General features: G+C 41.9%; 1 protein-coding gene across 3 annotated transcripts in view; it reads right to left on the bottom strand.

The window, feature by feature from the left end:
• CLYBL (citramalyl-CoA lyase) overlaps positions 1–4,613 on the bottom strand; it is a 95,702-nt gene extending 91,089 nt beyond the window's left edge. For all 3 annotated transcript variants that reach the window (XM_007671996.3, XM_007671990.2, XM_007671981.2), the window contains exon 1: positions 4,585–4,613. In XM_007671996.3, coding sequence (XP_007670186.1) covers positions 4,585–4,598 — 14 coding nt within the window. In that variant the 5' untranslated portion in view covers positions 4,599–4,613. The remainder of the gene's footprint in view (positions 1–4,584) is intronic.
• Positions 4,614–13,190: the final 8,577 nt, after the last annotated feature.

Here is a 13,190-nt window from a genome sequence, read left to right as displayed (position 1 = left end):
TAGAGAGTTGGAAATAAAGGTCCTTCGTGCTGCTGGCCTAATCCCCTAATGAGGAAGGAGGCGATACTTCAGGCTGCTCTCTCCAATTCTCCCAATCTCTACTATTGCAGCTTTCCAGCACGGTGCTAGATCCTGTCCCTATTAAGGGTAACTTAATGCGGCTCCATGCCCCATGCTCTGGCAGGTTGTTAGTTCCCTGGCAGACCACTGTGACATCAGTTTTACAAGTGTCACTCCTCAAAGTTGAAAGGCCGAACCCCTGAGATGGATACCTGAATGGAACATGCTCAAGGCAATTCAGTCAGATCGAGGCTGCACCTCCGAGAGAACGTGTTTTCCGAGCTCCTGAGGTTTCGCCTTGAATAATAATAACTGTGGTATTGTGAAGTGCTTACTATAGGCCAGGCACTGTTCTAAGCACTGGATAGATACAAGTTAACCAGGTTGGAAAGAGTCCCTGTCCCACATAGGGCTCACAGTCTTAACCCCCATTTTCCAGGTGAGGGAACTGAGGACCTGAGAGGTGAAGTGACTCGCCCAAGGTCACAGAGCAGACAAGTGGTAGAGCGGGATTAGAACCCAGGTCCTTCTGACTCCCAGGCCTGTGCTCTATCCACTAGGACAAGCTGCCGTGATTACGTGTAGGCCCACTCACCTCTCCTTCCCCAACAACCGTTTGCTTCTAGCAATCACTTCTCTCGAGCCCGCTTTAGGTTGCTTGTCAAGTGATGCAAAGTTGGCAGATTCATTTGGCTTTATTTCTACAAAGTGCTGCAGGCAAGTTTATCTAGTTCTAGATTGGTCTCAGGCCATTATGTAATTGGAGAGCTTGGGTTTTAGATGTATCCATGAATGTGCATGTGTTTGCGCGTGTGTGTGTATGCGCGCACGTGTGTGCACACACGTGTAGTCCCTCTAGACTGTAAACTCATTGTGAGTAGGGAACACGTCTATCGAGTCTGTTGCACTCTACCAAGAACTTGGTACAATACCCTGCACATAGTAAGTGTTCAATAAATACCACCGACGATGATGTGTGTGCTTGTTTATCCACATATATGGCATATACCAGATGTGCTATATACATATATTTATAAGCAAAGCAGAGGCGGACCTGTTCCATGTAGCTGCATTTTTTATTTAGGTGTTTCTGAACAAAAATCAAATCCTGATATTTGCCTTAATTCTGCATTACTATGGTAGAAGACTGGGGGAAATTATAAATTTCCCAAATGGATCTTTTGCACTTTTCGTATCTGTTTACAAGAGGTAATGGAACTTTTCCCTTGTGATAAAGTTTAAATATGTTTCTCAAGTCCTCCTGACAAGAGACCTGGTCCTTCCAACATTTTGAAGCAATTTGGGACAGAACACTCGATGCCAGACAGCAGATTCCTATGGGTAAGATGGGAGTCTGAATGGATAGGGCATGGGCTTGGGAGTCAAAAGGTCCTGGGTTCTAATCCCAGATCTGCCACGTGTCTGCAGTGTGACTTTGGGTAAGTCATTTAACTTCCCTGTGCCTCAGTTACCTCATCTGTAAAAATGGGGATTAAGCCTTATGTGGAAAGGGGACTGTGTCCAACCTGATTAGCCTGTATCCACCCCAGCACTTAATACAGTGCCTGGCACATAGTAAGTGCTTAACAAATACCTTAAAAAAAATAAGGCTTGATTTCTGGTGGTAAATACCACCCTACCCTGTGTCTTTTCCTTAAGAATGATTCATAAGCACTTAGTACAGTGCTCTGCACATAGTAAGCTTTCAATAAATACCATCGTTTGATATCCGAGTAGACGGCTGACAATGAGAAATAATCCAAATAGCTGACTAAGAAAGGGTTTGGGAACAGACTGAGCCTTTCGATTAAGATGACATGCAGCTTCATCGCCATCACACACATCCCCATTCATTGTTTGCACGGTACATGTAAAGGTTTTCCATTCAACGCAGTATCTAGGGCACAGTGCTTCTCCTCTAGCAACTTGGATTTTAAGGACCAAAAGACCAACATAAATTGTTCTCTTTTCATGTGCCTCTGGCTTTCATTTTCATATAAGATGTGCCCCTTCACTGCAGGTTTCTCCTCTGACCTAAAGGAGTAGGAGCTAGATGATGCTAACTGGAAACCTTTTCTGCCTCTCCCATCGCCGACCTACAGTACTCAATTATGTGAAGAAAGATCCGGTTTCAGAATTTCAGAAGGGAGGGGGACAACTGTCATTCATGTAGGTCTCAAATACCCGCTGTGTTTAAATTAAGTATTAAGAAGGACCCAATTTATATTGAATGGGCACAGGGGAATACCCATCAAAAACAGTATAATTAGACCTATATTATTAATGTCCTTATACTCAGAAGACTCAGGCCTTGAAAGAAAAAATGTTTTTAAGAAAAATAAAAAAGATATCACCATCAATGACCTCATATGCAGAAGACTCAGACCTTGAAAGAAAAACTGTTTCTAAGAAAAACAACAAAAAATTATTATTAATGTCCTTATACTCAGAAGACTGTTAGACTTTGAAAGGAAAGGAATTTCTACGCAGAACAAAAAAAATACTTTCAAATTCAATTTTATTAACCAGTATTCCTTAAAAATCCACCTGGTGGCTAACCCTAAGCATATATACTGTAAATATATATTGCTCATGGCCTTAATTTTTATTTGTCATTTTCATTGTAATAAGTTGGGTCAGTATCTACCTCCTAAACATGGAGCCTGTCACAAGAGTAATTTTTGAATTGGGAAACATGGCTGTGTTCCTAACGAAAGCACTCCTACTCAGTCCACTTCACAAGAAGATAAGGTGCACGAGAATCCACAGGCTGGAAGTCCGTCTGCTTACTGGTGGAGGTAAGAGATCATAACTAAAGAATTACCCTCTATAGAGACCAAGATCGGAACCAAAATGCAGCTTCTTTCACCAGAGACAACGATCTCCCGCTGAAAGGTAGGCCACTCCAAAAGCAACTTCATCTTTTATATGATAGTGAGCAAATAGTGGGGAGAGAGCTCTTTCTGGATAAAGAGGCCAAGCATTCACCCATTTTCCAACAAAATTTACCTCAGAAAGAACTTTGAAGAAAAAAAAAATCCCAGGGAAAACAGTGAGAAACAATCACGTGACACCTCAAGCTAAATAAGAAACCAGTTAGCTAGGAGAAAAAGTATTAAGAGAGTTGGTAAGACTTAGTAATATTTTCCAAAGCCTCAAGTTTCAAAGATGCACAACGCACGACAAACACAGACACACACACCTACAAATATACACACACAAACACAGACACACACACTCTGTGGGACGATGTGACCAAGTCAATACAAACCAAAAATAATACGGTGCTGAAACATGAGCATCTAAGTGCCTACTAAATGCTAGAACTATTAGATCCTTCATAAACACAATAGGACTTTTCTCCACAAATAAGGAATTCCAAACCTCATTGGAACTACAAAGGGAAAATCTAAAGGACATTTAAAAACTACATGACATATAATATAATGTGAAACAATTTTTTCCCTCCAGTAATTTACAGCACTGTTGACATTTAACATATTCTGGTAAAATGTAGTCTTTCTGAGCAAAGACATGATTAGTGAAATGACCAGAATGAGGCTTCTGGGAATTTACATAGTGAAATGATGTAAATTTTCCCTAGAAGTTCAAAAGAGAAATTAAGAAGTTCAAGAAGAGACCTGTTATGATGATAGTAGTACTGATCAAAGAATTCTGGGGAGTTATTTCTGTGTCAGGAGTATTCTTTCCTCAAAGCCCCGAAATTTCACTGTCAGAAGATCAGAAATAAAGCCTACATCTAATATTCCCCATCCTAAGGACATGAAAAGAGAAAGAAGCCATGTTTGGCTATTACATTTTAACAGGAAACAAACGAGGAGCCACGAGCCACTTTTAAGGACTCTTTTGGCTCCGACACAGTGATACCAGGTTTCGATCTGCTGAAAATCAACTCAGAGGTATTGGTTTCAATTGAAAAATGAAAGGTTTCATGTGGAAAAACAGTGGTTCTCAGTTTGCCCCAAAGAAATCTTCCTTAGGGCTTTTAACCCGGGATTTCCTGCGCATGTGCAGTCCCGGATTAACACTATGTACCGGGGCCACCCTAAGACCCGTTATGAGGTATCAAGTAGGTAAACCCAAAACTAAGGAAGATTTACACTATGGCCCTAGTGCCTCCCTGGGAGTCGTTCCACTCGATCAGAAAAAAAAAAAATCCCTGTTTCAAAGGGCACCTAAACATGGGTACACTCGATAGGCCTTAGTCTGACCATAAAGTAAATATCATCCACATTTTAAAATGAACAGGAAGAGTAGGACAAGTGCGGGATGGACACAAGGGAAACTTTCCCAAATACTTTAAACAGATTTTTCTTGATCCTAAATGCACGCAAACCCAAGAGTTTTTTCCCATATTCTCTTCAGTGCATACATTTTGTAAGGCACTGCATTAAAACACCCCCAGCTGTTTATTTCCTTGGGTTGGCCACTAAACAAACAAGAAAGCAGGAACACGGTGAGGAAAAGAACAGGAAGAGCAACAGTCACAATTCGCATTCCTACCTGATCCTAACCATCGCAGTGCAAATCTTCCCCTCTCCCTCGGCAGCACTAGCTAAGGCACTGCTATCTTTCCACTTTTCGCTTCCTCGTCTTTGCTTCCCCACCCCCGGACTCCATCCACAAAAGTTATTCAAGCTGTGCGCTGCTAAATAAGAGGCAGGTCCCGCACTTTTCAAAAGGGTAAACTGGGATGAATCGTGCTCTTACTTACAGCTGGATCTCCCCTTCCTCTGCCACCTTCCACAGACCTGTAAGGGCCTCTTTCCTAGGAAGAGCCCTGAGATAACGGTAATGTTTAAAGAGCGGCCTTGCTTGTCAGAGATTAGAGGGCCGTCTGCAGCACGCTCTCCTCTTTACCAGAGCCAAACGGGGCCGATAAATGCTAATACTCAGCATGACGCATCAAGAAGTTTAAGCCTCCGCAATGCCCAAGAAGAAAGTATCACAAATTTACTGAAATTATCTGTGGCACAATGGCAAAGAGAAGGAATTAATCAAAGTCTCTCACTTAATGCAATGCTTGATTGAACGACCCAATCCCTTTTTAAATAGGATAACTCAGTGGCCAGTGACCTTGATGACACACACGAGTGAAGTACACAAGTACCACTTGTTCGATTTTTTTTCTTTTATAGCCTCATTAGGAAGGATTTTGAAGATTGTCCCCGAACATGAGGATCGAGTGTCTCAAGATACCTCAAGCTTTTTACATCTTTAGCCTTTCACTGCTGAAATGGCTCTTGGATCTGTATTAATAATCAAGCACACCCTCCCCCGCCAACGTCCCCTCCCAACAAACAAAACCCAAAGATTCATGCACATCGAATTGGTTTAAAGAGATCTGAGAAGCACAGTTCTAAACGCAGAGATGTGCCAGCCTCCCCAAACTGTTAAGTTTTGCCAAAACCAACTCAGGATCACATCTTTCTCTTTCCCCCCCTTTCTCCCAGTTATAGCCCCATTAATTAGCTCTGGCGGCAGATTTCAGCCTCTTATCAGCGATGGCGCAGACTGCCAAATCTGCTAGTGTGAAAATACGCCACCGCCAGTAACATTTTTCCCTAATGTTTGTTGATTCCACGCTTGGATTTAATATGGAGGATTATATTTTACAAAAGGAAACAAACAAACAGATTTATAACCGATGACTGAAATGCAAACAGCAAAAAAGCAAGCCAAGTCCTGAGCCTAAATGTAGCATTTTTATTGACTTCTTAGAAACCAAATAACCTGGCATATTAGTGTGTGCATTCTGCAACAGACATTCAGCCCCATTGTACTACTTAGAAGAGAATAAAAAGAAACCCTACTGTTTGAAATCCAGCGGAACATCCCCACAACAGGGCACAACTGTTCCCTCATGCATGAATGGGAAGGAGATGAAAGAAAAGATGGACTTCTGAGGTACAGCAAAAAACAAAGACAACAAAAGTGCTGATCATGAGGGAATGACACAACTCATTGCTGCAAAAAGGATGAGAGAAAGGAGCTCAAACAATGGTGCAGACAGCTAAGTGACATGTAGAAGAATCGAAAAATCTACAGAAGTGTCCTTTCTTTCCACACTTGATGGAAAACAATTAAATGTTGGTACATCTGTCATAAAAAAAGATAATTGAAACCTGTTACCGGCACTATACATGGTAACTTAACTACCAAAACTATCACCGCCCAATTAAATGTGGCCTGATCTGTTATCTACACCACTTGCTAAAATGAAAAGCTTTTAATTCCTGTGACAGTTTACCACAGCCGAATCTGGTATAACAAATTGTACGGACTAGTGGGTGCTTAGATGCATACGTAGGTGCGAAATGTATGTGCGCACGTTCCGCCCGGACTGCTGTACTTCCACCAGCCCACAGGTGTTCACGCAGTCACGGACCCACTTGGCTGAAGTTGGGCTGGGGGGTGCAATTAAAGGTTTCAGTGATAGGACCCGTCACCCAAGGCATGTTCATGCCCATCCAGAACTCCCACAGACCGGGAAAATAGTGCAGTTCTCAGCTCAGCTCCAAACTCTTATCCTTTGCCTGATACCAGGCCTGCTGTTCACAAAAACCCCAAATGCAGTTATTGACCCTGTCAGAATACCTGATTAATGGATAAACGCTGTAATTGATTAGCAGAGAAGTGTGAATTAAAACAGAGCACAGCATCAATAATGAGTCTCTGACAAAGGTAGCTGACATAAAATGTAAAAGGATAGCCTGCAGCTATATCTCATCAAAGACACGCTTTTCTTAAAAACAGCAGAGGAAAAAAACAACAACTCAGTGTCCTATCCTCTGCAATTCTTTAGTCTTTTCTCTTGGTAATGACGGTGTGTATTAAACCACCAGCAAACGTTATGGGAACCGACTCATCAATCCACCTTCATACATCAAGCAATGCGAGACAGCTAAATGTACCATTATCCTCACACTTTTTAATAATCACTGAAGAGGCCTGGGCTCCCCATTTCATCACTCTGAATTTTCAGTAGTTTTGTTCTCAGAGAAAGGTAAATTCCACGTGTACCCCGTGGCCTCATGTTGGGGGAAGAGGGGAAAGGGAAAGAGAGAAGAGAACACATGCTAACCCTGCTCCTTTTTGCGGCAGGGGTGCCAGCTACCCAAAAGGCGAGATGAGGCTGGGTCTGGCTGGGGTCTGGAAATGGAGCCAAGATGGTGGCTTCTCTTCTTCCAAGATGGCAGCTTCATTATGCTCATGCTAGGAGTTCCAGTCACTCATGCCAGGCTCTGAGGTTGGGCCGGAGGCTCCTCTCTCCCCCATCCCAGGCAAGAAGGGGCAGAAAGGATGAGCCAGGAGCTCCTTTCCCTCCAGTAAACCCTGGGGCCTGCTGAAACCTTCTACCCAGCAGACCCTGGTACTGGCTGGACATTTTAGTAACTCAGCTGGGCTACAGGATTAGGCCGGGCTCCTTTCTCCCCGCCCATGTTCCAGGCCAGTTGTGGGCTTCTTTCACCTCCACTGAAAGTTGGATAGGGGCTCTGATTCCTAGAAAGCCCTCCCTTTAGAATTCACTCCACCGGACACCCCAACGTCTTGAAGTCGCGCATTCTATTTCGACCTCCCCACCCCACAAAGCTCCACCCCAAGTTAGTTCTCCTGACTGGTAATGCACTATTTACTTGTGCCAAACTTGAGGGTGGATCTGAAGTTTATCAGCTGTCTTAATTGTACAAAAATCTTCAAAAAGAATAATAAACCCAGAAACTATAATGGTCTGAAAAGCTGAAGACAATTAGTTACGGTGCTTCTGAGACTATTAGTTTTCTCTGCCAAAGTTAAAGTGACCCAAAACAAGTAAGCACGCCAATGAATCTCTGAGAGTCCAACAAGCAGCCTGTTTGGGTGCATAAACTGACAGAGGGATTGCAGGGCAGGGGCTGAGACGATACCTGCGAGGTGGGGGGAAGTCTTGGGTTTCATGGCTTCAGCTGACCCGCCAGGGGACTGCAGAGCAATAAGGAAGATTCATAGGAATAAAAATAAGACATCAGAAGCCCACTCTCAGGTCTCAAAAATAAGGTGGCTGTGCTCCTGGTGTCTTTTTTTTAATGACATTTGTTAAGTATTTACTATGTGCCAAGCACTGTACTAAATGCTGGGGTAGGTACAAGTTAATCAGGTTGGATACGGACCACTTCCTACATGGGGCTTAAAGTCTAAATCCCCATTTTACAGCTGAGGTAACTGAGGCACAGAGAAGTGAAGTGACTTGCCCAAGGTCACACAGCAGACAAGTGGCAGAGCTGGGATTAGAATCCAGGTACTTCTGACTCCCAGGCCCATGCTTTATCCACTAGGCCACACTTACCAATCAATCAGTCAATCACTCGGTCATGTTTACTAAGCGCTTACTGTGCGCAAAGCACTGTCCTAAGTGCTTGGGAGAGTACAATACAACTGAATTAACAGCTTCCAGGTCAACTCATTCATGAAGATGTGATCATTTTGTAAAACCACAATCGTTCTTAGACCTTCTGTGTTAAATGTGACAAAAAAGACTAGTATAAATCCCCACTGGCATCTGACCAAATGAGTCAGGTCTCATTATGGTGAAAACAATCAGTCAGTCGTATTTATTGAGTGTTTACAGTGTACTGAGCACTGTATTAAGTGCTTGAGGGTTCAATATCATAGTAGGTAGACATATTTCCTGCCCACAAGGAGTTTGGACTCTACAGGAGGAGAAAACAAATAAAGGCTGTAAAAAGGCTTGCCCATTAAGATTTGGCTACTGTTAGCTGACCCTTTTTGCACCAGACACCATATTCCTGTAGAAGAAAAAGACACTCTATAAACCATTTTAATATAGTAGAATGTCCTTGCACAATGCCATGTTTTTCTTTAATGATCAGAGGGATGGACAATCCTGAATGAGGTAGGGCTGAAAAGACAGGAGTTCTTCAGTCTGAAGAGCCACAAGCTGAGATGGGACATGACTGAAGTTTACAAAATTATGAAGGGTGTGATTACGGTGAATACACAATTGTTGTTCACCAAATTCCCCCGCACCAGGACAGAGCCCAGTGGGGACCACCCCTTGAAGCTTGACAGGTGTCGTTCAGAATTCTAAAAAGAAGGAACACTTCTTCTACGGGAAGCATATGGAATTTATTATGGCAGGAAGTTGCCAGATATCAACAGGTTCAAGAGGTTTTGGGACACATTCCTTGACAAGAAGAAATAATGTGTTACTGCAGCATAAGATAGGGCTGGATGGCCCACTCTGAGCCATTGCAATGGTCACCTTGGAGGCCAACATCACCCTGCAGTACTTAGCTGGTTAGGCCATTGCTCTGAGCTAGTAATGACATTTCTTTTCTCTTACCACTAGATATCTGCAAGACAAAAAAGTTTGATCAATTCCCTGTCTTAAAATTATGATTCCAGTTGGCGACGGCATATATTCTGAAGCTGGATATGTCTGAAACTCAAACTGAAACTCAGTCCTCAGTTTCCAATTTACAGTTCATCCAGAGAGGAAGAAAATCGCTAATGCAATAAGGAAATCATATTCCCTCCAGTCCTTCTAGAAATGCCTCAGATAAATGAAAAACACATCTGAATCCATGTGAGAAGGAATGACAAAACTTGTAGAGAAAGGACATGGAAAGATCTGAATGTTATTAACAGTATAAAGAGTTTATTCTCCACTGATATATGTAGCATTTACATAAGTAATTTCCAACAATGTTTTTCTATTATTTAAGGAAACTGCTTTCTCCAGATTTTTTTCTTAACTGCATACTCAGAAATATTTTCACATGCATAAATTCTAAATCTTTTAAAGTTTATGAACACGTATATCCTCTCTTTAACTTTAGCATTCCTGACATATTCCTTTATGCATGCTACTGCAGTATATGGGTAAGCTATTTTCTGCAAAAGTAAATAAAGGAAAGTATACATTACGGGAAATGATTCAACCAAACAATCGTATTTATTGAATACTTACTGTGTGCAAAGCCCTGTACTAAGTGCTTGGGAGAGCACAATATATCAATATAACAGAGTTAGAAGACGCATTCTCAGTCCCCAATGAGCTTAGGGCCAGCTCTTAAAAAATGATACCCTTACCTTGAATTTATAGAGTCCTTTCACATGCATCTCAGATTTTCACCATAAAATCTATATGATTTTATATAGAGTTGGTACACATATTCCCTGCCCAGAAAGATCTTACAGTCTAGAGAGGGAATCAGATATTAACATAAATTAAGGATAGGTATGTAAGTGCTGTAGAGCTGAGGGTGGTGTGGATATCAAACGCTTAAAGGGAGCAAATCCAAGAGTGAGGGCGACGCAGAAGGGAGAGGGAGTAGGGGAAAGCACTGTCCTAAACCTTGGTGTAGATACAAAATAATCAGGTCAGACACAGTCCCTATATCATATCTGTAGGGATCTGTATGAGGTATGTATGAGTGTATGAGTGAAAGTGTTATTATCCCCATTTTACAGATGAGAAAACCGAGACACAGAGGTGAAATGATGTGCCCGTTGTCACTTAGCAGGCCAATGGCAAAGCAGGGGCCACAGCCTAGGTCTCCTGAATCTTGAACCCTCTCTCTTTCCAAAATTTCATGTTGCATCTCTTGGGTTTTAAGGTTAATTTAGTGCTAATTTGAACCCAGGAAACAGTGTAAACCTAGTTCACTTGAAAAAAATCCTTCTATTTCTGAAAAGACAAATTTAGATTTCTGTATGCTACCGAGTCGAAAAATGGAAGTCCAATATGGGTCTCCAAACTGAACCTGGGAGAGTAATTCATGATAAAAGCACTTGATAGCATGCTAACAACAAATAATCCAATTCTTAAATTCAATTTGAAGTCAGTGAAGGTAGAAATTTTTTTCCAAAGAACTCAAATCTTCTTACCACTGTCTCACAGCATCCAAGTCTGCCTGCTCTGGGTTTAGCTGTTAAAATATATTTGCATAATGAATGCAAGCAAAAGCCTTTTCTAATGGATCATTTTATTTCATGTTCCTTCTCCGTGTCTGCTCATCTTGTCTTCTCAAAGAGGAAAACCTCAGATAATCTCAGAACCTTGATACCTCCTCTCAGTGTGGCTCAGTGGAAAGAGCCTGGGCTTGGGAGTCAGAGGTCATGGGTTCGAATCCCAGATCTGCCACTTGTCAGCTGTCTGTGGGCAAGTCACTTCACTTCTCTGTGCCTCAGTTACCTCATCTGTAAAATGGGGATTAAGACTGTGAGCCTCACGTGGGACAACCTGATTGCCCTTTATCTATCCCAGCGCTTAGAACAGTGCTTTGCACATAGTAAGCACTTAACAAATACCAATATTAGTATTATTAGTACTTCTCTACCTCTTGCAACCAATACCAAACAATATTCACACAAGGCATACAATGACAGAATTTATCTCCTTCACCTCCAGTTTGGTGAAGACAGAGTTCGTCAGTCTCCTTAGTGTGGGGCTGAGCCAGCTTGCGAAACTACCTAAGCAACTGATCAATCTATCAATGATATTTATTGAGCCCTTATTGTGTGCAGAGCACTGTACGGAGCACTTGGGAGAGTACAACAGAGTTGGTAGACATATTCCCTGCCCACAAGGAACTTACAGTCCAGAGAGAGAGACAGATATTAAAATATACTAAGGTTAGGTACATAAGTGCTGTAGGGCTGAGGGTGGAGTGGATTTCAAATGCTTAAAGGGAACAAATGCAAGAGTAAGGGCGATGCAGAAGGGAGAGGGTTTTGGGGAAAGCACTGCTCTAAACACTGGGGTAGATACCAAATAGTCAGGTTGGACACGGTCCCCATCCAATATGGGACTCTCGGGGCTCCCAAAACTACATGCTCTCTACACTGCCAAATCTCTGCCCTTGAGAGGTGATAAAACTAGTAGGTTTGGAAAATCATTCTGGGGAGGACAGGAGAAGACAATGCCTTATGTCTTCAACTTTCCTGAATAAATGCCACGACACTTACCTTAGAAAGATTATTTTAAAATTACTGTCAAAAAAGAAATGTAACAAAATGTTTATGGGCACTCAGCAACTTCCTCCACCAGAAATGCTAGTGGCACACAATCAATTTAAAATATTTGTTAAAAGCTCTTTCCTGCTGGGTTCTGAGAGGCAGAATAGATCTTTCTGCTCCCAAATGTCTGAGTCCAGAAATAGAAAGGTTTTCTATTCTTTAAAAAAGTCTACATCTGCTACTCTCCTGCAACCTGAGAAACAAAGTCCAGAACATCTTATATATAAAGTTAAGGCTTGCCTGGCCACTTCCTTTAATTATTTAGTTACGAAGACGAGACTTTGGCCCCCAGCAGCTGCTGTTAAAGTCGTGTCCTTAATTATCCTTGGGAACAGAATACGGGTCATAGGGACTGGAGCATGAAATCAAAATGCCAAACAATAACAAAACACAAGGGTCAGGACATCAGTTTTCCTACATCATAGTTTTAGTGGCTAACAAGGGGTGTTTACAAGTAGCCATTTAGCACCTTCCTGCTGGATATTTTTACACCATATTGCTATTCGTCTGAAGGAAAACAGAAAGAAGGGCGCCATTGAGAGCATTTTCTTTGCCGGGCTCTAGTTGAAAAAGCATGGCAGTCACAGCTTTTAAAAAAAGCAATACATGCAATCCCTACCTCGTGAACGACGAAGGAAAACACGTTCGTACTCTTAAAGTGACTATTTCAAAGAATATCAGGGTTATTTTCTGAGTGGCACGTTTTAAAAACATTTAATCAGTGATCTGAATATATGTCAACACCTTCTGGTGGTGTGCTATAAAATGTGAACCTTGTCAACAGCAACATAAAAAGGTGACACACTTGGGACACGGAGCTTTTATGCTGACACACTGTAATAATATAATTTTAAAATTTATCATCTGTTTAGCGGCAAGCCACAACAATGAATCTTTGTGACGATTCATACAATGTTTTCGATAACACCTAGGAAGAAAAACAACATGTTCTAATTTTTACTTTATTCGCTTTCCAGGTCTTTATAGCTTAAAATGCTCACGCAGCCACACACAATATAAATTTTGTGATTAGGATTAAAATGCTAACAAAAAAAGTGTCCCTTGCCACCCCCTCCCCTTCCTGCCTC

The sequence above is a fragment of the Ornithorhynchus anatinus genome, chromosome 10, assembly GCF_004115215.2.
Source record: "Ornithorhynchus anatinus isolate Pmale09 chromosome 10, mOrnAna1.pri.v4, whole genome shotgun sequence".
Lineage (NCBI taxonomy): Eukaryota > Metazoa > Chordata > Mammalia > Monotremata > Ornithorhynchidae > Ornithorhynchus > Ornithorhynchus anatinus.
This window is presented reverse-complemented; position numbering and strand designations above follow the sequence as displayed.